We start from the raw sequence: 22562 nt of genomic DNA on the forward strand, positions 1-22562 counted from the left end.
GTGAACCTCAGGTCGATGATCTGAGGCCCGTTGCGATATATGGGTAGAGCTTCTGCTCCACTTTGGTCTTACATTCGCTCCTCTCGACCTTCATGTCGAATTCTGTTCCTTCTGGCTTGAGACGGGGTCCCACCTCAGCGCTCGCCCATTGACGATTCCGCACGAAGAACCTGCGCGACAGGGATCTTTGTCCCCACCACCAGTGTCTCTCTTCTCAGAGGGAAGCGCGTGGGAGATGCCTACGATGTTGAGCCTTTCCTTGCGAAAGGCTCTGACAGACCAACATGGTCCATGGCACATTGTCTACAGGTACCTTCGCTGCACGTTCCCCTTGTTCTATTTAGGTTCGCCCCCGTTTCCATCGCGGCCGTTCTTTGTGTCCAGATACATCGTCCCTCTCGCTAGAGCACCCGCTCGCGTCCCGTCCCGTCCGTCGTCGATCGTCAACGAGGAACTTGCACAGTAGGGGATACCCCGCCAACAGTGTCCGCCTTTTCAGGCGGAAGCGCGTGGAAGATGCCAACAGATGTTGAGCACGCACCTCTGCTCGAAAGCAGGGGTCGTGTGCTCTGATAGACCGAAAGGTCCCTGGCAGAGTTGCTTGCAAGCACCCTCCGTCCCCGTTTCGAGAGTGCGGGGAGTTGTCCCAAGCGTCGCTTCCTGAGCTCGGGATACCTCGATCCCGCTTTTTGTCCCTTCGGGTGTTCGTACGTTCTGACTATCTTTAGTCCTTGTGTGTGCGTACACACACGACTGTTCTTTTGTTCGCTTCTGTGGTTGTCGGCACAGCGGGGCAGGTGCTGGAACCTGTCTGGAGAAATTGGGTCGGGCACGAAAGTGCTGGAGGTCGCAAGAGATGGGTGGGCGGTGTAAGTCGGACCCTTGCGCCTCCTCGTGGTGCCGCCTGGATAGTCGACTGCTCTCCGATGTGGGAGTGGGAGATGAACCAAATGCAAGGGACGCAATACACGGTAAGTCCTTCTCTGGGAGGACCTCAGGGAGCTCGTTGTAGTCTCCCGATGTCTATACCAGATTCGAGGATTATTGCAAGATATGTCTCAAGTTTAATCTCGGATTATTGACAGAGGACCGTTCGGTAGAAGTGAACTCCTTTGTAATTATCGTTGCTTGTGGTCAACAAGTGCTTCATGTTTCGTATGTATTTATAGCTTCGATGTCGCTCTCAGTATTGCGTACTTTTCGTTAATCTAAAGCACCTTTACTGCCAGCTTTTCCGACTTGCGCGTGCATGTGTTGGCAGCTGCGTGTTGACTGCTCTTACCTCTTGCTTCGTCAATTCATCGAACCGCCAAAAGATACCCGCTTCAACTTCACCTTCACCTCCCGCCACCAGCGATATCGCCGAACCGCCGGCATGTCGTTCGCCCAGACCCTGTGGGCATCTCTGGCTCAGACCTACTCGATGCTCGATCATACCGCGCCCGCCGACAACATGATACCCCAAAAGCTCGACCAGCTGTACGAGCAGCAAGACACAGCGCTTGGGCAGCTTGGTCAGCTGTACACGCAACAGCAGCTATGTCACTCGCAGCAGCAGCTGCTGCAGGAATCGAGCCCTCAGCTACGGTATCGTCAGTATTCCTACCCGCACATAGCCTCGCAGAGCAGCTTTTACGCTGCGCAACACCGGCAACAGTACATAGGAGCGCATCAGTACACTAACGCGTGTGGAAATGGGTATGGTGGTTATGCAACTGGTCAAGACGCTCAGTAGGCTCTGCTCTCCATTGACTTCTCTAGCTTCAGCTCATACTTCCAGGCACGGCGGCTGTGCACAGCCAACAGCAAGCTCATCATCATGGTGGCCGTCACCGAACCACGTCCCGCCCAATGCTACTGAGCACAGTGGACAGGCACCATCGATACAGGCGCCATCTATACAGGCGCCATCGATACACTGGGCCCACGGCTACCCTTCAAGATGGGCTCATGGCAGCGATGCATACAGATACTGGCTGGCACAACAGCAACAGCGACAGCACCAGCACCAGCCACTACCGCCGCCTCCGCTGCCAGCGCAGCCGCAGCACACATGGCCAGGCTATTACCATGGTTGGAGTGGGCAGGAGCAGTACTCCGTCTACACGCGACAGGCCACTCCGGCATACAATAGTTGCCTGAGTCCAGCCGGCGTGCCGTTCAATTTGCAACAGTGCAGTGCTCAAGTACAGCTCGTTCAGGGTCCGGGGGTTCTGCACAACGGTCATCGGCTAACGCACTCTGGACAGCAGCCAGGCTCACATAATGCATTCTACGGCGTGCATGAATCGATTGCGGGTAGGACCAAAGACTCAGGCAACCCGCCATATGAGACGCAAAGGGCAACGACGAACTCGCTGTCCACACAGCGAGCCTCGAACGTTGACGACTTCGAGGTTGCTGAGAAGTCTAAGACTGCTCTGGTGCGCTACGAACCAGAGCCCAGAATGCCACGCGCTCGCCCATACCAAAGCCCACGAAAGGATGAGTACATGGAGTGGGAAGAGCAGTATGGCTTTGGCATTGCCGCCCCTAAGCCAGAGATGAAAGCCTCCCTGATGTCACAGTATCCTCCTGCTGCGAGGAGAGGCGGACCAGGTGACAAACGCTATGGAGAAGAGCGTCGTGGTAATATAAGTCCAGCCTCTTCGTATCGAGCTCACATCTACGATGAGAAGGAGCACAGCGACGACGAGTCTAAGTCTACTCCCGCCAAACCTTCACGCACAGCTCCCTTCCGCACTCACGACCGCCCTGGACGTAATTTGCGACGAGGCCGGATTGCTCATGAAGACGCCGACTCAGAAGCAGAAGAGCCATCATCTCAGCCATTGAAGCCAGCGTTCCATGCTGTTCAGGCCCGTCGGACTCCAAAATCGACATCGAAGGTACCAATCGCACCGCCCGTCTCCATGAAACCCGAGCAGCTGCTAGAGCACAGCGTTGACTCCGATGGGTCTCTACAAACGACCGCACAAGAATTGTGCGCAGAAAACACGATCATCACCTATCGATCGCTCAACAACTACGTCCTCAAGAATGGACTGCGAAGGTTAGTCGGGGATGTACCAGCTTCGCACAAGCAAAATGTGTCCGTGAGCCACATCAAAGAGCTAGCTGGAGGTATTACATTGTCAGAAGACAAGCAGCAGAGGTTTGATGCAGCTCGTAATCATGATCAGGGGGACCGCAAACTGGCTGTGGAAACGAACTTTGTGATCGACATCATTAAGAACAAGCTGTTCCCTGAGCCTGTTGACTGCGCGCCTGGTGATTTCCACATTCGGTCAGGTCCGCACAGGAAACCGCAAGTCTACTCACAAACATGAATTGGAATAAAACATAGCTGACTTGAACACAGAACAATCACAAACGCTTCTCGCATCCACCACCGCTCCATGACGAACTCATCATTACCATCGCCTCCAATGAAGCGGGTCAAAGCAGAGCCGGATACTTCCTCGAATCTCACGAATACCAGAGCGGATGTCAAGACTGAGCTAGCTGCTACCACCACTCGAGCAGTTGGCGGCTGGGGCAACTTCGCGGCACACATCGCAAGAGACGATAAGAACATGGCTGTGAAGGTACGTGAAGATCTGAAGCGATTAGGAGGCGACACGTTCCGCCCTGAGTTTCGAGAGACGTACAAGGATCAGAAGGGCAAGAAGGAGACTACTGTGCATGATAAGTCCGGTGGCAGCGCGACTCAAGCTGCCGCTGCTGGGTTGCAGGACAAGACGACTCCAAAGCATGAAGAGAAAGAAACAGGTAGGGATGCAGTCATTGTGGACCGCGCCTACGATACGGATTCTTCGGACGGAGGTGTCGCGCTGTCACCTTCAGACTTGGAAACGGAGTCATGGGTGGTCATCAAGACGGGGGGTGAGTAGTATGCAGGGTGGAAGTTGGTTTGAATGCTTTGGAAGGGTCACGGTGAACGCCATATTGGTACCTACGGCACTAGACGAGTGACAGTGACTTGAATAATTGACCGATCTCAGCTGGAACCGGGTCATAATCAAAATTCGGGTCAATACACAGGTTAGAAGCTGGAATGATGTCAAAGAACCAGCCAGTTCAGTTAGATTCGAGATTGAAAAGCTAGATGACCAGCACCCAGCTTCCCACACAATCAAACCCGCATCGGAGTCAACAGCTCCGTGAGTCGCACGATCTCTCCATCAGTAGTGACAATGCTATTTCGTCGCTTCGCCTTTTCATCTCCATTATCCTTGAAGGAGTACACGTGTCCCCACGTCCCACACTCCTTACTCTTCATAATCGTTCTTCTTGCCTTCTGCTTCGCCCTCTGTATCGATGCTCTTGGCACCCACGCTCGTACTCGCCTCCAAGCTCGCTATCAGGCTCTCAGCCGCATCCTTAACAACATTGGGTGAAGCGCTGATCTCGACGTACGCGTCATTGCAGGGATCGAAGGAGGGAGAGGGAGGGGCGAAGGTTGTGATGCCGCCTGCTAGGACTGGGCATCGGAAAGACCATTGATAAATGAGGACGAGGAGGAGGAGGAGGTATCAGACCGCGCGTCGGGCTCGTCGGCTGCGGATTTGTGGCGAACGGTATTGACGCTGCGGTGCGTGGAAAGACGAATGATGCTCGAGGTGACTGGGTTGTGCGTCTGCTCTTCCTTGAGCTTGTGCTCCCGTTCAGTGTTACCTTCTGTGTCTGGTGCTGCTTGACGCCCGGCGGCTAACATAGCGTCTGTATTAGCATCGCCTTTATCCTCATCGAACAACGATGATACATCAGGCACCTTCTCACTATCTGTCACCTTAGTAGTAAGGGCCGCAGGGGGGGGGGGCTTTTTTGGGGCCAATATCAGACCCACTGGCGGTGGTGTGAGTTCCGACATGCTTACCCTCGGATGCACCGCCCTTGATAGCATCCCGCAGCGCAAGTATCTCCGGCATCTCATCGCACCGCGGCTTATCCAAGCCCATCTGCCGCGCTCGATCGACCACGGCTTGGATAAACTCACGTCGAGCGCGTTCAGCGCGTTTCTTGGGGCTGGGGCGGTTGTCCTCCTCCTTTGGCGGCTCTTGCACCGGCTGCTCGTTGACACGCGTATCATTACCCAAAGGCAGGTGTGTTTTGAGGACATGTTGGAGGTCGCCAGGACGAATAGGGGTTGTTGTTGAGGTCGCAGGCCTGCTGCTGGGAGGGATTGGAGGGAGTTAGGGTGATGGTGTGTGTTGAGAAGAGTTGGCTTAGTTAGGCGAAGTCGGGTATGCATGAGAGCATCATGATGTGTTGGGCAACCAGATCGATTGTGAAAAGGCTGTGGAGTGAGTGTGGACTAGGGTAGGATGGTTCTCCTTGTTGCTTGAGCGGTGATCACAAGGCCGTTATTGCTGTTGGGCGTTGGTGGGTGGTTTGGACAGGATTAGTGGTAGGAAAAGCACGGAATACTTAAGCTGTGTTGAGCTGTGTTCTTGTCGAAAGTGTCTGCCATTGTTGAAGAAGTTGTGGCATCTTGAGACACGTTTGGTCATTGTCATTATGTGTCCTTTGTGGTGTGTACCAAAAGCATCAGTAACAGATAACTTTGAGGCAGCATAGCCAGCTTCAGATTTGCCTGTAGGAAGTGAAGAGGATGTTTGTGGTGAAATAGGTCAGTGTCTCAATGATCAAATGGGAAGCATCACCAACTGTAGGACCTGCCTTATGAACGGATACTCAGCGGCAGGATCTTGAAGGACCGGCACCACAGCCGTGCGAGATACGATCCTTTGGCTGTGGCTGTTCGTGGTCAAAGTCATCGCTTGACCTTGACGCAATAACGCGCAGTAGGATCTAACGTTAAGCAAGGGGTTCCAGAATGACACTCACCAAAACCCCGCAGCCTGTGCAATCAAGTCCAAATCCTTCTCTTCCTTACGATGACCTCCTTCTCATGCTAGTGGTGGAGGAAGGCGCATGCCAACGCACCGAAGCCCACAAGCCTAGGTCACCGTGTCGCAGACTAATTCAGTGTGAGACATCAGACCACACTGATACACACGTACATCGAAAGCGTGTAGTGGCTTGCAGGCGTCTTTCCACGTGCAACGCGTGTGCCAAAACGGCCCTGTTTCTAGTGCAGATGGATCTAAAGTAGCCACGGTGGGTATCGCATCCAATAGATGGGGTGTGGCTTGCGGAGAAGGTTGCAGTTGTCTCAGTACCTGCGGGTACGAGTTGCGCCTCGTTGATGCTACACTGTGATCGCTTGGTACCCCACAAGTGCTGATTCGGGGCTAGAAGTGGAACGCCTACAACTGACTTAGATGAAATGTGTCTGAACAGGTCGATATCGTATGATCCAGAGGACCATTGCTAGATTATAGTCTTCGAAAGTTGTTTTGCTCGAATGATGATGCAGTATTCCGGATCTGAAGCCGACAGATTGTCTACCGTGTGGGACATGTTGTCGACGCCTCCAAATCCAGAGACCTTGATACTGGGCCCTGATTTCGGAGTTCCAATCTTACGCTTTCTTTCCTTGAGGCGCGGTAATGATCGGCTTGGGCGCTTGGATTCTGACCACACCTCAGTGGGGATTGTTCTACGTTCACAGCTCAGGAGACCCAGTCATAGTGATCGGGCCCAACCTCCTGCCCCCAGACCCGCACAATCGTAGTTTGGAATGTCCAACGGTTGCTCGGGCGTAATTGAGGTTACTCGGTATTGGTTGAGGGGCGGCCCTGAGGTGGCAGCGGATCGCGGTTAGGGGCCGATAGCATCTTCCCGCTTTTGTCCGGAAGCTTAATAAGTCGTCAAGCTTTGCGGTCTTCCATGTGGTGAGTCCGAATTTGCTGTACATTACAGGCTAACTATTAGAATAGAGCTGTTATTATTTATAACGTGTTTCGCCCACTATCACCCAAGCAGCCACCCTTTACCAAAATTTACTGTAAGACTCTCCTATGTTTAAATATACTTTCTCTTACAACTGCGCTGCTCTGTCAGTGCATTAATTGTGAGGTCACTGTAGGCAGGCAATTGGACACAGGATGGATTGGGGCCGTCTGAGGCCAAATGGGATGAGATTAGCCAAATCCTTGATGGCTGAACCTCAAGGTATGTGAGGAATATATACAGGTGGCCCATGAGCCTCCGGCCCAGCCCCAGAGTACGTCCCAGGGCTGGCCGGTACATGTAAGGGGAAAATACCCGTGACGTTTGTCTTCCTCACCAGCTCAAACCAAGGCGTTATAATGTGTGCATCTTTGTTCGGGACTTGTTGACAATTGTATGGATGGCTGTGTCAAAGCTTAACTTCCTTGGTATGCATTCTGAACCTGCACTTGCAAACAGGCTCTTCACTGTGTGCAGCAAGTAGATCATTAGCCATTTCTTCCACCATAGTCCTTGTAGCACCAATCCCTTTTGCATCCAGCTCAAGTATGCGTGCAACTATTGCCTCCTCCTCTATCTTCTTCAGCCTGCTTGAGTTGAGCCGACAGTTGCATTGTGCAAGTTTTCCATTGCATCATTCTCTCAGTGTTGTCTGGGGAATGTTAAATGCCTTTGACGCGTGTTTTGTACTGTCAGGCACAGTAGCTTGGGTAGCCTTAATTGCAAGGTATAGTGTGCCTTCAATGTAGGTTAACTTTGCATTGCATTGTGGAGGCATTGTTGTAATAGTCTGTAATAGTTGTAATGATGGTAAGGGGTGGCGAACTCAATGATGGTGGCGGGCTCGGTGATAAAACACGTTATAGTAAAAAATAGTTAAAGAAAAATTATCTTAATATAATAATCCTTGCTTTATTATAGCTAACGAATTGATGTGCAACAATCTGTAGAAAACAGCCTTTGTCCAGAGGCTGTTTTTGAGCAACAGTCGGAACGAGTCGTGCAGAGAAGCAGCCTGATCAGCACACGAATCGCTCAACGGGACACTGCGCGCGCCCTCGGCTTGGTGCGAACTAGGTGGTCCAATAAGCGTCCGACAAAAGATCCACTTGACCCAACTTGGCGTATCCAGCTCAAGAGCGGCAGGTAATTACCATCCTGTAGCTGGGAAACTTCCAGGGCTGTTGGACGGCTATTGGCTCCCAATGTGGCAGCGACCCCAGCGGTTGCAAGGAAAATATCGGTTTCCGTCCCAGAAATTGCAAGCCACATTGCAGCTTTGAGCAGCGGCGCTGAAAAGTGGATTCAGCGTTCTGCGTTCTGCGTTCCGTACAAAAGATCAGGCCATGTCTGCTGCGGTGTGTGGCCTGCGTACCCACTTTAGGTTGCACAACAGGCTAGCCTGGCAGCTTTGTGACCTGGGGTTGCAATTGCAATTGTCCGCAAGTCCCAGAGACCGCGTGAGGAGTGCATGCGCCCCCATCGCACTCGTCGATGCGGAGGGCCACTCGGAACACGCAGCGAAAAGCCAGCTGGGTGCGGTGGGAGGTGAGTGGGAGCTGGGTGACGCATGAGCAGAGGCTATGCAGGTAAAAGCAACGTCCGCAGCATCGCCCTCAGGCTTCTATGGGAGAGCGGACACGCACATGGCTGGGCTTGAGCGTTAAGGATAGAGCGTGCAGTAGTGACGAGTTTCCTTCAATCGGATTGCGGAAAGGAGCAAGGGCCTGGCCTAGTCTACTAGCCAGACTTTCCAAGAATGGCGCCCTGGAGAGTCCCGGGGCTTTCATCAGGTTCGTTTCGTGTCCCGCAATGTGCCGCCTGCAGTGTAGTGTGATGACGATATGGTGCTGTGGGAGCCTGAATCTCAGGTTGGGGGCGGCTGCCAGCGACCAGATGCTGCGCCAGATAAATCGACACTGCACAGAGCGTCCTGTGGGCTGTAGGCGAGGTCAGCAGTTAGAAGCGAGGCATCATTCTCGGATCGCGCATGCATGTCGTAGGCTTTGCAGAGCTTGGGGTGAGCCCAGCCGTCATTGGCGCCAGTGACCTCGCGAACCGGTTGAGTCCTGCTGAACAAAGGAGCGGGTCGGCTAAAGATGGAGAGCGTGAATCGTGAACAGCGCTAGCCTGGGGTGCTCCCAGCCCGTTGTGCCCTCGCCCACCCAGCGCTCGCTCATTTGGGCTGTGCGTCTCCGACTCTCGTCCTCACTCCTGCTGCCACCTCTCACTCACGACACCGTGAATTCGACGGGAGAGCGACCGCAGCGACCCCTCAGACGATCCAGCACGTCTGTTGCAGCCAGTTCTCGCGTCGTATCCATCCACTCTCGCTGCACCGCGTCCACTGCCCTTCCCAGCTGGAGTAATCGACACCACGTCGACCACCGCGTACCTCAAACCTCAGCCCCCAACCATTCCAAACGACTTGCCGTCTTCGACTCGAAAACAAATCGCGCGACATCGAGTCTTTCGTTTTTCTTTGATCGCTTGAAGCGTGAGTATTTTTCATTATGCCTCTCCCGTGACGTTGGAATGCCCGAGTGTCTGGGCTGGGGAGCCAGTGCTGTGGACGCTGTTGCTGTCATGCTCACGATGCTGTTCCGCTGCAAATGACTGTTCTAACAGTTCCAGACACCACTGTTCCGTGGTCGAGGTTCTGACAGATCGTGTTCCTCGTTTTCTGATTATTTTCCGATTGTGTGGTCAGCGACGTAAGTGCAGGCCCCGTCGAACCTTCTCTTGGGGAAAGTGCTTGCCAGTCCCTGGCGTCTCGCGAGCTTGGAACACCTCCACCTCCACGCGAATACTGACTCGACCCCAGCCATCACATCAACCCACAATGTCCCTATCGGTGATCCCAGTCTCCAACGAGACCAAGAACACATCGCACCGCACCACCAAGGATGGCCGTCGCATTCGCTATGATATGCAGGTGATCCAGCAGCCCGAGCGCGCCCGTGCCTGTGGCAGCGGTGCCAAGTCGAGCGCTGACCGTCGCCCTGTGGATCCTCCACCCATTGTCGAGCTGCGCATCTTCGAGAACGACCAGGATGTCACCTTCGCCTACAACGCCAACTTCTTCCTGCACGCCAGTCTCGAGAATGCCCGTCCCCTCGCTGCAGGTCGTACTGCACCTTCCATCTCTGGCACACCAGTCCTCACTGGCACTCCAGTTGCTGGCATGGCCTACCTCGACCGCCCAACGCCTGCCGGCTACTTCATCTTTCCCGATCTCTCTGTCCGCCACGAGGGCAAGTACCGTCTCAGCTTTGCCCTGCTCGAGAACCTGAGCGAGGTCAAGGATCTTGACCCAGATGACCCGAACGTGATCCACGACGGTAACCGCTTCGTCACCAACCGCTGCGAGGTCAAGTCGGCGCCCTTCACCGTCTTCTCCGCAAAGAAGTTCCCTGGATTGTCAGAGAGCACTGCGCTCAGCCGCATGGTCGCCGAGCAGGGTTGCCGTGTCCGCATAAGACGCGATGTTAGGATGAGGCGTCGTGAGAACAAGAGCTCGAAGGAGTGGGACGGCTACGACGAGGAAAATGAGTATGGACAACAAGCACGACGCACGCCAACTCCTGAAACCTATGGTGGACAACCTGGCATGCCAGCACCTGGCGCCCCTATGGATGAACGTCCTCGTTCTGTGTCGAACGCCAGCAACTCATCGCTGGCTCCTCCGCGTCGTCCAAGCATGGATGAGATGGCACAGGCCTACCAGCAGCCGAACACCAACTACCAGCAGATGCCTCCACCGCAGAACGCCGGTTACTCTCACATGCCAAGCCAGCCTCAATATCAGCCGCAGTACCAGCAGCAACAGCAGTACGCTCCTCCGCCCGCGAGCCACATGATGCAGCCACCTCAACCCTCATACTCGCAACCGCACCAGCAACAACCCCAGCACCAGCCTCAGCCTGCGTACAACGGCTACCAGACTCACACTACGATGCCAATGAACCAGTCTTACGGATACCCAAATCATCAACAGCCACAGCAGTCTCACTACGAACCCCGCCAGGAACAACCAGCCGCCCATCATCAGCCAATCGACTACCGCAGACCATCCATCCCTCAGCCAACTCAACAATACGCGCCTTCGAGCCAACCGCAATTGATGTCGCCTTACAGTCCGGTAGACCCGTATCAGCAACGATCGCAGTCTATGAGTCATCCTATGCAACCGATGCAAACACCTGCCCGTCCTGCCTCGATCTCTGGCCCAAGCAGTATGCACCCACACAACAGCCACGCTCTACCCACACTGAAGACCTTGCAACCGCCAATTGGCACAGACAAGCTGACGCCTGTCTCGCCTTCGTACAACTCGCCAATGAACACGATGTCTTCAGGTACCGTGTCTGCCAACTCCGACACCTCCAACTCGAATTACGCTCTGCACAACTACCCTGCCTCGAACCTCCCACCAATGTCAAGTACTGCCGGCCAGAAACGATCCTTCTCCAACACATTCGACCAGGGTCACGTCACCGGGCGCTTGACGCAGGGTGCACGACCTGTGCTGACCAATGGACCGAGCTGCCATGAGCTACCGGCGAGCAGACGGCACACAACGTCAGCGTCACGTTCCAGAGGTGAATGTCTAGACCTGTCAAACCATTGCAATGGCCTAACGTGCCTTTCTTCGATCTATTGCTATGCGACTGTACCTTGGAGTATTGGTGTCTGGCGCTACTCGACTTTTGTTTCCTTCGTTATTGATATACCCGAGAACAACATCTGTGCAATCTCGCGACATCTCCTTTTCTGTATCTTGTTGTTACTGTTTCTTGGATGATTGCTGAGCTCATGTCATTGCGGGCGGTCCATACCTGCATCATGCTGTCTCGCGTACACATTCCTTGCAAAGGCACACTCGCCGCAGTTTTTCTAATGCATTGCGTTTCCTTGTTTTTATCGTTGTTGGTTATGGAATTTCGAGCTCAGCATACGAGCCCCAGCCTTTCGGCGCTGCACTATCTTGTCATGCAATTCTTATCATTCATCTTCACTATGTGTCGGTGGTCTTTTGCTAAGACCGAGGGCGGCTGTCTGCACCACTTGCTGGATCAAATTGAGAAACCGTAGATGGCCTGGTCTAAGTGACATCAGTATGTGCCATCTGGCCGATCATGCACCTTGGATTCTAGTACACGTAGTCGCATCACCAGTAAATGCGCTGAAGCAATGGAGCAACTTGTTCAACGTCTGAATCCTTCTACATGTGCTCGTGTGCACTCCTCCTTCACAATATGCTGTGAGCTAAGGTCAGCGAGAGAAACGTATCTCTCGTCACGTCAACAAAGCTCCGCAAGCAGTACATTCGCATACCAATCACCAGAGTCGCGTGTTGGCAATATTCGGGCTGGCGCCGGCGTGGACCCTGGTTATCATCCTAGCCTAGCCCGTTTGTTTTTATAGGCGCAGGGTAAGCTACCCCTCCAAATATCACGCAATTCGGTACAACGAGCTTCCACTCTCTAATCCTGCCTCCAAACGGCAAGCCTGACAGACGTCTTCTGCTGAACTTGCAGCAATCGGGTTAGCAGTATCGACTTGCGGAATGAGGCACCATGATAGGCTCTTGGGCGAGGTGGAGCTGTATCAGTACGGTGGACACTACGAAGTCTGGCAGGACCTTGTTCAGAGCAAGCGAGCCCTGGAACCCGTGGGACTATTTATATGACGTGACTGAGAGCTGCTTTTGTGCGATTGCTTCCAGGACCCCTCTTCCAACAACGCAGGACCCTCTTCACTGCAGCTTCCTTACCAGACACGAGACCAGTTGCGAAACCCACAACCCTTTTACACGATCTTTTAACTGTAGAGATCATCATAGAACTCAATCTCCTGTAACTAAACTCTTGCATTACCACATAGTCTCAGACTCACATAGGACGTTAAACCAATCGATCAATCAATCAATCAATCAATCAATCAAACTGTAGGGATCATCCATCATGGCTGAGGAGCTGTCCCAGAACTTTGAGACGCTGCAATTGCACGCTGGTAAGCTTCCTCACCTCCCCATTTGCCCCACTACTAACAGCAACTTCCAGGTTATACTCCAGATTCAGCGACAAATTCACGCGCTGTGCCAATCTACGCTACCACGGTATGCCATTCGTTGTTCAGGATAGCTAACATAAAACGAAAGTTGACATCGACAGTCCTACACCTTCAATGACTCCGCTCACGGCGCGAGGCTGTTCAGCCTTAAGGAGTTTGGTAACATCTACAGCCGTATCGGCAACCCGACTGTTGGTAAGCATATTGTGCTTTCAGGAAAGGAACCATAAGTAACTTATATATAGGTGTCTTCGAGGCCCGTATCGCAGCGCTCGAAGGCGGTGTCGCAGCTCTAGCAGCTTCATCCGGCCAAGCCGCCCAGTTTATTGCTATCAACGCCCTCGCACATGCCGGAGACAACATCATCGCAACCACAAACCTCTACGGAGGCACATACAACCAGCTGAAGGTCTTCTTCCCAAGGCTAGGCATCGAGACCAAGTTCGTCAATGGTGACAAGCCAGAAGACTTCAAAGCTGCGATCGACGATAAGACCAAGGCTATCTACCTCGAATCCATCGGTAACCCAAAGTACAACGTACCAGATTTCGAGAAGATCGCTGCAATCGCACATGAAGCTGGTGTCCCGGTCATCGTAGATAACACATTCGGGGCTGGAGGATACTTCGTCCGACCCATCGATCACGGCGCAGACATTGTCGTCCATTCAGCTACAAAGTGGATCGGAGGCCACGGCACAACGATCGGCGGGGTCATTGTCGATAGCGGCAAGTTCGACTGGGGCAAACACGCAAAGCGTTTTCCTCAATTCAACAACCCTTCGGAGGGCTACCACGGCCTTAAGTTCGTGGACACCTTTGGCCCAATCGCATTCATCATCCGCGCCCGAGTCGAGATCCTTCGCGACTTGGGTGCAGCGCTCAATCCCTTCGCTGCCCAGCAACTACTCCTTGGTATCGAGACACTCAGCCTACGAGCCGAGCGTCACGCGTACAACGCGCTCAAGCTCGCGAAGTGGCTGGAGAGCAACGAGAACGTGAGCTGGGTATCTTACCCCGGTCTCGAGAGCCACCAATCGCACGAGCTCGCGAAGAAGTACCTCAAGCGCGGATTCGGAGGCGTGCTCTCATTCGGTGTGAAGGGCGGTGGTGCCGCAGGAAGTCAGGTTGTCGACAACTTCAAATTGATTTCTAACTTGGCGAATGTTGGTGATTCGAAGACGCTTGCTATCCATCCTTGGACTACAACACATGAGCAGTTGAGTGATGAGGAGAAGGAGGCTTCTGGTGTCACCGAGGTGAGCTAAGTGCATGCATCTATCTGCAAACAAGGGCTGACTGATGGTTATAGGACCTCATCCGTATCTCCGTCGGAACTGAGCACATCGACGACATCATTGCAGACTTTGAGCAGTCGTTTAAGAAGTCAGCCACTAAACCTGATGAGAAGGGCGAGCCTGCCAATGCTGGAAAGACCGGTGATACTGAGGTGTCTGCTTCCATTCATGGATCCATCTAAGCGTATCCTCCTCTCTCTTACTCAGTGCACATATGTAGATACCATGTTGAAACGAAGCTCGATATTTAACACTACTCTCCACTATCGTCTTGATGCATAGATAAACCATAATTATACTGACATCGATCCTCGAAGGCAGCACTCGTAGTCAAAGCTGTCATGTGAAGCACTGGTGATCCCGGGTGTGATTGCCACGAACCTACTGCTCAATACATAAACATTGGAATTGATATCTTCCATCGACATGACAATGAAAGCAGGTCCAGGAGGCAGCTAATGCTATCACACTAATCATCTGCAACCCTGACGGGCGCGGGCGGCTAGACGCAATGTCGTATAATGTCAATCCAAGCGAGCCGGGACGCCCGGTGTAACGGGACCGGTTTTCTTCTGGAAGCTCGGGTTGTCTCAGAGCGCTTGTATACAGACATACGCAGTGCGTATCTATTCTGGAGCTTGTGCTCTTCCAGCACGTCGGCGTCCGACGCCGAAAAGCGTGTCGTTGACCACGCTATCGCACGTTCTATCAGTGCCGTCTTTTAACTTGCCTCTAGTACCCCCCTGCTCGTTCGCGATAGCATGCATCTATGGAATGCTCGATGGGCTAGAAAGGGAGCTAAGATAACAAAGCTCAAGACTGCAGACTCAAAAGGTCAACTTAAAGCCGCGAGTGTGCGCCCCGGGAGTTTCTCCGCGCTGGCGGCAAGATCGTCAAAACGGGTCTGACCGGCCGTGCGTCTCGACCTTGGGCATCTCTTCCATCTCTTATTCCCGACCGTGTAGGCAAGTCGTGCTCAGCTCCTATTGCTAAGTGCCACGCCGTAGACCTGCTTCGTGCATTGGTCTTCTTCCACTCCGCGTAAGTTCAACCATAGTGGGTGCGCTAAAGCTCTTTGTAGGATCCACTGAAACAACCATACCACGTTCGTATTTACTAACTTTATCTACTGCATTCAGAACCTGGACTAAGTAGTGGTATCATGCTCTTGACTAGACAACACAACTTGTGGCAATTTAGCGTCGTTATTGCTCTTCGCGTGCGTCACCTCGCCAGCCATTTAGTGCCTTAAGCGACAATTGTGCATCAGGATGCTGCTCACCGAGGACTTTCCGGCGCAACTGGAAGCAAATCTCAATCAAGGCAATAGCCTCAATATGACGAGACTTTGACCAAAGTGTATAGGCAAGATTGTGCATGCTGGTCAGCGTAGAAGGATGCTCGTCGCCAAGCACTCTCTTCCTCGTCTGCATCACTTCCACCTCCAGCTTTTCGGCCTCGTCCCATCGCCCTTGGTTCCTGTACGTCGACGCCAGGTTGGCAGTGCTAGTCAGCGTAGAAGGATGCTCGTTGCCAAGCACCCTCGTCCTCGTCTGCATCACTTCCACATTCAGCTTTTCGGCCTCGTCCCATCGCCCTTGTCTCCAGTACGTCGACGCTAGGTTAGCAATGCTGGTCAGCGTGTGAGGATGCTCGTCGCCAAGCACCCTCTTGCTCGTCTTCATCACTTCCACATTCAGCTTTTCGGCCTCGTCCCATCGCCCTTGTCTCCAGTACGTCGACGCTAGGTTAGCAATGCTGGTCAGCGTGTCAGGATGCTCGTCGCCAAGCACTCTCTTGCTCGTCTTCATCACTTCCACATTCAGCTTTTCGGCCTCGACCCATCGCCCTTGGTTCCTGTACGTGGACGCCAGGTTGGCAATGCTGAGGAGCGTGTGAGGATGCTCGTCGCCAAGCACTCTCTTCCTCGTCTGCATCACTTCCACCTCCAGCTTTTCGGCTTCGCCCCATCGCCCTTGGTTCCTGTACGTCGACGCTAGGTTGGCAATGCTGGTCAGCGTGTGAGGATGCTCGTCGCCAAGCACTCTCTTCCTCGTCTGCATCACTTCCACCTCCAGCTTTTCGGCCTCGACCCATCGCCCTTGGTCCCTGTACGTCGACGCCAGGTTGGCAGTGCTAGTCAGCGTGTGAGGATGCTCGTCGCCAAGCACCCTCTTGCTCGTCTTCATCACTTCCACCTCCAGCTTTTCGGCCTTGCCCCATCGCCCTTGGTTCCTGTACGTGGACGCCAGGTTGGCAATGCTGAGAAGCGTGTCAGGATGCTCATCGCCAAGCACTCTCTTCGTCGTCTCCATATCTTGCACCTGCAGCTTTTCGGCCTCGACCCATCGCCCTTGGTTCCTGTACGTCGACGCCAGGTTGGCAATGCTGGTCAGCGTGTCAGGATGCTCGTCGCCAAGCACTCTCTTCCTCGTCTGCATCACTTCCACATTCAGCTTTTCGGCCTCGCCCCATCGCCCTTGATTCCAGTACGTCGACGCTAGGTTGGCAATGCTGATCAGCGTAGAAGGATGCTCGTCGCCAAGCACTCTCTTCTTCGTCTTCATCGCTTCCACCTCCAGCTTTTCGGCCTCGCCCCATCGCCCTTGGTTCCTGTACGTCGACGCTAGGTTGGCAGTGCTAGTCAGCGTGTGAGGATGCTCGTCGCCAAGCACCCTCTTGCTCGTCTTCATCACTTCCACCTCCAGCTTTTCGGCCTTGCTCCATCGCCCTTGTTTCATGTATGTCGACGCTAGGTTAGCAATGCTGGTCAGCGTGTCAGGATGCTCGTCGCCAAGCACTCTCTTACTTGTCTGCATCACTTCCACCTGCAGCTTTTCGGCTCGGTTGTATTGACCATCACTGTAAAGAGCCATGGCACACTTCCGTGCAAGATCCAATCTCTCCTTGTCGTCGTCCCTCTGGGTATGCGACAGAACATACCGTGCATGCGGAAGCAGTCGCCTCCATTTACTTCTGTTACTGTGATCGTCGTTCGGGAACACCCGGAGTAGCTGTGAGACTGTGCGTTGAATCCACTCTTGGAGTCTCCCCTCCGCCTCCATACTCTTTCGTAGTGCATAGTGGACGAGTCGATGAACATCGAGTGCTGACACAGCAGGTCGCCTGGTGATGAGCGCATACCTATCGAGTACCTTGATGGCATCTTCACGGGCCTGCCGCGAAGCTGCCTCTAGAAGATCGAGCGAGATGTCATTTCGATCGACGCATGCAGCAAGAAAGAGATAGTCTGCAGCGATTGCGTTGCTCTGGCGGATCTGGCTGATTGAGAGAGACAGTGTCGCAGCTACAGTCTTTCTCAGACCAGATTCTCGCACCTCGGCTTCACACGAGTCATCGCTGTACTCGGGAACTGCTGCTTTGTGCTCAGCTAGCTCAGCTTGGTACTGCTGCACTGTCATACCACTAGTGTTCATGCACGCTGCTGCTTGCACGACTGCTAGAGGCAAATACGATAGCTCTTCCAATAAGTGCATGGCTTCCTGCTGCTCAGCGTCCGAAAGCGGCGTTGTCAAGCGGTTTTGCAGCATCCTCAGCGCCGTGTCTGGCGTCAGCTCATGCAGCGCTGTGACGTTCCGCGGAGCAAGCGCCTCAGCTGTGTTGCTCTCTGTTGTTGTGAAGATGACAGAACACAGCTTGGAGTGCGGCAGAAAGTCGGCCAGGGGTGCAGCTTCGCTTGAAGACGACAAGCCACTGGGCCGTACAGTTGTGCCCTCGGCGTTGTCGAGGATCAGCAAACACTGTCGCGCACTTATTGCTGCCACACAGCGTTTTACGACCTGCTTTATATCTGCCTGCTCATCCTCACAACCAGGAATATTGCTCTTCTGCGCAACGCTTGCATATGACTGGTAGAGGCTGTCTGTGTCGGTCGCGTCCATCCAGAATACCGAGCAGTCCTTGTTGTTTAGCCTTGCTCTGTGTGCTACCTCAAGTGCAAGCTGCGACTTGCCTGTTCCGCCTGGCCCGACTATCGCTAGCCTAGTAGTGGTCTGCTCGTTGCTGAAGAGCTTTGCTTCAAGTTCGGCGAGCTGCAATTCGCGACCCACAAAAGACTCGTTTCGAGAGAATGGAATGATTGATGGTGCGCTGCCGTTTGCAGATATTTCAGCCTGCAGTCTCCTTCGCGCACTCTCCTGTCCTTCGCCATATGTGATTGGCATAGAGATGCCAAGAAGTCCAAGCAGGCAGTACACGATGTCTTCTTCTTCCGTCGTTGTGCGATTCTCAGCCCATCGCATTCGTTCGGATGTGCTGAACTGGTCTAAAGGACTGCCGCGTAGCGCCTCAAGCCGGATGCCGGTGGTACTGTGTATGAGTTGTTCGAGTGACGCTTTGTCGCCTATGCGCTGTCCTTCACGTGAGAAAAACTCGACCGATACTGGCGCGATCAGCTCTTGCAGCGTCCATCCTCGATTGAACCATGCGCTTGCACAGAACGCGGCCTCCCAGTCGCTGCACGGGGCTGTGGCCGTCTCCGTCACAGCTGTCAGCGACACGTCTGACAAAAAGACGTAGCATCGGGCCGCGTTTCGGTACCACTGGAACATCGAGTTGATCGCCCTCGAGCGCTCGTTGTTGTCCCATCTGTCGATGCAGCACGTGTCGATCCAGGAGTACTGCAGCCCGTCCTTAGCCGCCTGCCCGGCGCAGAATCTGAGTTTCCGGTAGCCATCTTCTTTTTTCTTGTAGATTCCGTTCGACACGTCTTCGATGAGGACCTCGGAGTCGCTCCATCGGTGCGACAGGATAGCGTAGGGCGGGATCGACTTGCTGCGGAAGTCTGTCAAGATCGGTCTTTCCAGCTCGTCAAAGTGGAGAAGCCGCATGGCGGTTGCAGCTTGAGGTCTGGCCTGCGGAAGCAGAGACGCAAACGACGGTGAAAGTAGGATGGCATAGATGCGACAAGACAGAGAAGGCAGCCTGGTGAGGCAGTGCATGCAATCGGGCTGCAGGTGCTGGCTGCATCAAGCGCCCATGCCTCACCATCTGCGCTGAGACAGTGTGTACCTTGTGCGAGTCATGCCAGAAGAGTGCACAGTTAGGCGAGGTGCCAGCGGGTAAAGCAGCTCTACGAAGGTGGTTATTGTGGCCTCTCGCGTGGCTCTATGCGACAAAGGCGAGCACGACTGTGGGAGCAGGAAACAGCTGCTTGCACGATCGGGAATAAGAGCTGTCTGAGGCCAGGTAATTAGCGGGATCCGTAGGCCTCAGCCACAGCGCGTGGTGCAGCTCACAGACATCTCAGCACGCTACTGCTGCCAAGTGTCGCTTAAGACGCACGGCCAGTCAGAAGCGTTTTGACGATCTTGCCGTTTGTGCGGAGAAACTGTCGAGATGCACACTCCTCACCTTAAGTTGACCTTCTGAGGCTGCAGTCTTGAACTTTGCTATCTAAGCTTCTCCCCTGGCCTACCGAGCTCTTGCTAAACACGACTTGTTACAAAATGACAAGGGGTCATCATACGAGACTCAGTGGACGGCAGTAACGAACCCAGCGACAGCACAGACAACAACGCAGTTCTCGGCGCCGGAGTTTAATGTTGAGGAGGAACGAGTGTTAGATAGTGGATGCACGCTAGAATTGTCGGTTCAAAGGCGCGATGTGGGCATTGCGAGACCCCGAAAGAAAAACCGTCCCGGCACGCCTGGATTGACATTAGATGTTACAAGCATCTACAAACGCGCTAGAAGCCTCGATCAAAGTTGGCCGAGGAATTGTCGTGAGACTTTTATCTCGGACTTCTGCTGCAGTGCGAGAGACGCGCACAAGCTTCTCTCTTCATAACTCAACTCATACCTTCGAAGTCGAGTCCAAAAGAAGTGAAAGATAAACATGCTGTTGGTGTTTGACAAGGTGCATGAGCATTTGAACCTGGGTGTACCTGTACCACCGAAATTGGACCGCTGAGTGAACCTGAGGCTGGATTTCGCCTGGGTTCTCCGCACCAACAAGGAGATGGCAGGCCAACTTCCTTGATTTGACTGTCCCTTCACCGTCCGTCAGGTACCCGGATCTGTGCGGATCCTTCGATGGGATGAACCAACCTGTAGATACAGAAATACGCTACCTACATCATCGCAGTTAGTACACATTAGCCGTTTTAGCGTAGCGTGGCCGTGGAGATGATTGAAATTGAATTTATCCTCCATACGAGAACGAGTGCGAGGTCGAGAGTGTAAGCGAATATCCTCATGGATATCATAAATTCAGGCTTCTCCGTTCGCCGGTACCTTGTAGTTCTATTATACATTACCGCGCGCTAGAAACACCGCCGCTGTCACTTCTTGCTGGCTGTCGCTGTCCCTCGGTCCTCTACTGTTCTCGACATGCTGTTCGAAATGTTTCGTGACGTAGATATTCCGCCCATGCTGCTCGCTCTCCGAAGGTCTCGATGCGAACGATTGCGCATGACTTGCGCTCGAGTCACTCGTCAACTTCTCCTTGTCATCGCCAGATCTCCATATTCCCTTGCTACCAAGCTTACGCAGTCTGTGGGTATTGCCGCTCGCTGCTGTCGAGCCTCGTCCTTTGCTGCTGTGACGAGCACCGAAGACAGGAACGATCCTGATGATCAAGGGCTTGAGCGCCGGCAGTGATGCGCATACGATCGCGAGGTTGGCTTCGATAGCACTCCAGTATGCTGTTGGAGCGCTGTGGTACGTTGCGTCGTCTTGGTGTTTATCAAACACATTGAGTGCGTAGAGTCGCAGTATCGAAACGATGCAGACGAACCATCCTATGGTAAGGATACCGAGTAGAGCAGTCTTTTGGCGTTTCGGGATCTGCAAACTCCAGATGCCCCGAACGGGGATGGCTGCGACTAGAATATCTGTTACGATGTTCACAGATGCATTGGTGTACCATAACCTATCGCTCTGTCAGCAGTGTAATTATAGGGATGACAAGTCGTTGGAGGCGGTCAGTCACTCAGTCCACCCTTCTTCTCCGTGCTGATGAGAAAAGAACTTACGCCATACGATTGACACACGTAGCACTTGCTTGCTCTGTCACCTTCCAAGACGCATCCACTGGAACGCAGGAAAATATCGATGTAAACAACGTCGTTATCCCCCATGCACTGACGATGGCTAAAGCCACATAGACAGGAATGCGCATCTCGCGCAGCGTGAATATGCGGTGGTACTGCAGCAGAATCGAGATTTTGGTGATCGTGAGGCTGATGTTGTAGGTGACGATGCTGAAGTAGAGATACTTGCAGTTGTCAGTAGAAGCCCGCGGTGCGTTTACAGCAACAGACCTTCAAGGCTTCCGATACATCCTCAGGGTACGATACAAATATTGCATGCTTTCCATTGCCAGCTTGAACTTCTACAAGACGTTAACGGTTAGCCGACAGGCGGAGCCATCACAGTCTCCTTGACTTACGAAGTATTTGACAAACCGCCGTACCTATAGATGCTATCTGCAATGATGCATAAATACTTGCTACTGCATTGCTAAGTTGACCAACATACAATAGACACCACTATCGTCCAGTCTTCCCACCCAGTCTCGTGGTACCTGATCCGTGTAAATAGCCGAAGGCAGACCGAGACGAATGATATGACTGTAAATGCAATGACAATGTGCTTGCACAGAGGGCCTCGATCGTCTGCTCTCAGGGCGGCCAGCTCCTCAGGTGTGAGTTCGTCCATAGCTAATCAGGTTGCGAGGGCCGGACTCCGTCTATTGATCGTGAAGATAGGTCGAAGTCATAGAGGCACCGCGGAGTGTTGATTTGGTAGGTGATTCTTCAACCCTTGAGGATAGGTCTTAGGGCTGAGTGCGGAAAAGGTCTTGAGGGCAGGAGCCGCACGAACAATGTACGCTGAACCTCCCCTGTAGATCAGTCGAGCGCTTCAAACATCCGAGTGGTGTAAGGACACGCTTGCGAGTATTCGGGGAGAGTGAGCGCCTAACGGAAGGCACAGCATAGACATGCGCCGCAAACGGAAAAGTTACCCAATGAGCGTTGATATGTGCCGACCCCAGTCTTCGAGCTGACACGACCGAGTTGTGACTGACAGAGATACGGGGAAGAGGGAGCGCGGCCTCAAGGGAATGACTTCTGACTGCTGCGCGACTCACGAGGGAGAGCCAGTATCATCTAGGGGACTCCATTGCGTGGCGGCGCCAAATAGTTGTATTCGATCATCGCAGAAATCGGAACCTGACCCCTTGTACTGGGTCAGTATTCACAATGTGTCGTAAGCTAGGTCCTTGCAGGACATAAGCTTGATGCAAGGTACACCATTGTCCAGACCCAGCAGGATCAGTGGTACAAGCTGAGCCGGCCCCACTGATCTG

At 53.4% G+C, this 22562-nt stretch overlaps 8 protein-coding genes across 8 annotated transcripts; 5 read left to right on the plus strand and 3 right to left on the minus strand.

Moving 5' to 3' along the window:
* The first annotated feature begins 100 nt into the window (after positions 1-100).
* BU25DRAFT_3229 (uncharacterized protein) lies at positions 101-1116 on the plus strand. Its single transcript, XM_033699473.1, has 2 exons — positions 101-344; positions 729-1116. The coding sequence occupies exons 1-2, from the start codon at positions 236-238 to the stop codon at positions 1010-1012; spliced, it is 393 nt and encodes a 130-aa protein (XP_033567481.1). The 5' UTR covers positions 101-235; the 3' UTR covers positions 1013-1116.
* An 838-nt stretch (positions 1117-1954) lies between these two features.
* BU25DRAFT_444081 (uncharacterized protein) lies at positions 1955-3999 on the plus strand. The gene is made up of 2 exons (XM_033700019.1): positions 1955-3307; positions 3362-3999. The coding sequence occupies exons 1-2, from the start codon at positions 2448-2450 to the stop codon at positions 3891-3893; spliced, it is 1392 nt and encodes a 463-aa protein (XP_033567482.1). The 5' UTR covers positions 1955-2447; the 3' UTR covers positions 3894-3999.
* A 433-nt stretch (positions 4000-4432) lies between these two features.
* Positions 4433-5547, minus strand: BU25DRAFT_3124 (uncharacterized protein). The gene has a single exon (XM_033699464.1). It carries the CDS (start codon positions 5252-5254, stop codon positions 4478-4480), a length of 777 nt encoding a protein of 258 aa, XP_033567483.1. The 5' UTR covers positions 5255-5547; the 3' UTR covers positions 4433-4477.
* A 1289-nt stretch (positions 5548-6836) lies between these two features.
* On the plus strand, positions 6837-8586 carry BU25DRAFT_444083 (uncharacterized protein). Its single transcript, XM_033700020.1, has 5 exons — positions 6837-7080; positions 7318-7603; positions 7658-7668; positions 7809-8004; positions 8168-8586. Exons 1-5 carry the CDS (start codon positions 7014-7016, stop codon positions 8430-8432), a joined length of 825 nt encoding a protein of 274 aa, XP_033567484.1. The 5' UTR covers positions 6837-7013; the 3' UTR covers positions 8433-8586.
* A 1114-nt stretch (positions 8587-9700) lies between these two features.
* BU25DRAFT_426874 (sexual development activator VeA) lies at positions 9701-11471 on the plus strand (the record flags this gene model as incomplete). The annotated part of the gene is made up of 2 exons (XM_033699936.1): positions 9701-11372; positions 11404-11471. 2 exons carry the CDS (start codon positions 9701-9703, stop codon positions 11469-11471), a joined length of 1740 nt encoding a protein of 579 aa, XP_033567485.1.
* Positions 11472-12824: 1353 nt separating this feature from the next.
* BU25DRAFT_327634 (uncharacterized protein) lies at positions 12825-14412 on the plus strand (the record flags this gene model as incomplete). Its single annotated transcript, XM_033699491.1, has 5 exons — positions 12825-12873; positions 12924-12979; positions 13035-13128; positions 13179-14191; positions 14245-14412. The coding sequence occupies 5 exons, from the start codon at positions 12825-12827 to the stop codon at positions 14410-14412; spliced, it is 1380 nt and encodes a 459-aa protein (XP_033567486.1).
* Positions 14413-15321: 909 nt separating this feature from the next.
* Positions 15322-19393, minus strand: BU25DRAFT_405209 (kinesin light chain 3). The gene has a single exon (XM_033699721.1). It carries the CDS (start codon positions 19189-19191, stop codon positions 15436-15438), a length of 3756 nt encoding a protein of 1251 aa, XP_033567487.1. The 5' UTR covers positions 19192-19393; the 3' UTR covers positions 15322-15435.
* Positions 19394-20497: 1104 nt separating this feature from the next.
* BU25DRAFT_327471 (uncharacterized protein) lies at positions 20498-21591 on the minus strand (the record flags this gene model as incomplete). Its single annotated transcript, XM_033699483.1, has 3 exons — positions 20498-21122; positions 21226-21467; positions 21514-21591. Coding segments are annotated over 3 exons (945 nt in total), but the record flags the coding sequence as incomplete, so codon positions are not given.
* Between the last annotated feature and the right edge of the window lie 971 nt (positions 21592-22562).

The sequence above is a fragment of the Macroventuria anomochaeta genome (assembly GCF_010093625.1).
Source record: "Macroventuria anomochaeta strain CBS 525.71 unplaced genomic scaffold BU25scaffold_1, whole genome shotgun sequence".
Classification (NCBI taxonomy): domain Eukaryota; kingdom Fungi; phylum Ascomycota; class Dothideomycetes; order Pleosporales; family Didymellaceae; genus Macroventuria; species Macroventuria anomochaeta.

Coding starts and splice junctions, on each gene's coding strand:
- BU25DRAFT_3229 (XM_033699473.1), top strand. CDS start 236: ATGCCTACGATGTTGAGCCTTTCCTTGCGAAAGGCTCTGACAGACCAA. Junction 345..728: donor GTTCCCCTTGTTCTATTTAG/GTTCGCCCCCGT, acceptor GACTATCTTTAG/TCCTTGTGTGTGCGTACACA.
- BU25DRAFT_444081 (XM_033700019.1), top strand. CDS start 2,448: ATGCCACGCGCTCGCCCATACCAAAGCCCACGAAAGGATGAGTACATG. Junction 3,308..3,361: donor TCAGGTCCGCACAGGAAACC/GCAAGTCTACTC, acceptor ACTTGAACACAG/AACAATCACAAACGCTTCTC.
- BU25DRAFT_3124 (XM_033699464.1), bottom strand. CDS start 5,254: ATGCATACCCGACTTCGCCTAACTAAGCCAACTCTTCTCAACACACAC.
- BU25DRAFT_444083 (XM_033700020.1), top strand. CDS start 7,014: ATGGATTGGGGCCGTCTGAGGCCAAATGGGATGAGATTAGCCAAATCC. Junction 7,081..7,317: donor CTTGATGGCTGAACCTCAAG/GTATGTGAGGAA, acceptor ACTTGCAAACAG/GCTCTTCACTGTGTGCAGCA. Junction 8,005..8,167: donor ATCCAGCTCAAGAGCGGCAG/GTAATTACCATC, acceptor AAGTGGATTCAG/CGTTCTGCGTTCTGCGTTCC.
- BU25DRAFT_405209 (XM_033699721.1), bottom strand. CDS start 19,191: ATGCACTGCCTCACCAGGCTGCCTTCTCTGTCTTGTCGCATCTATGCC.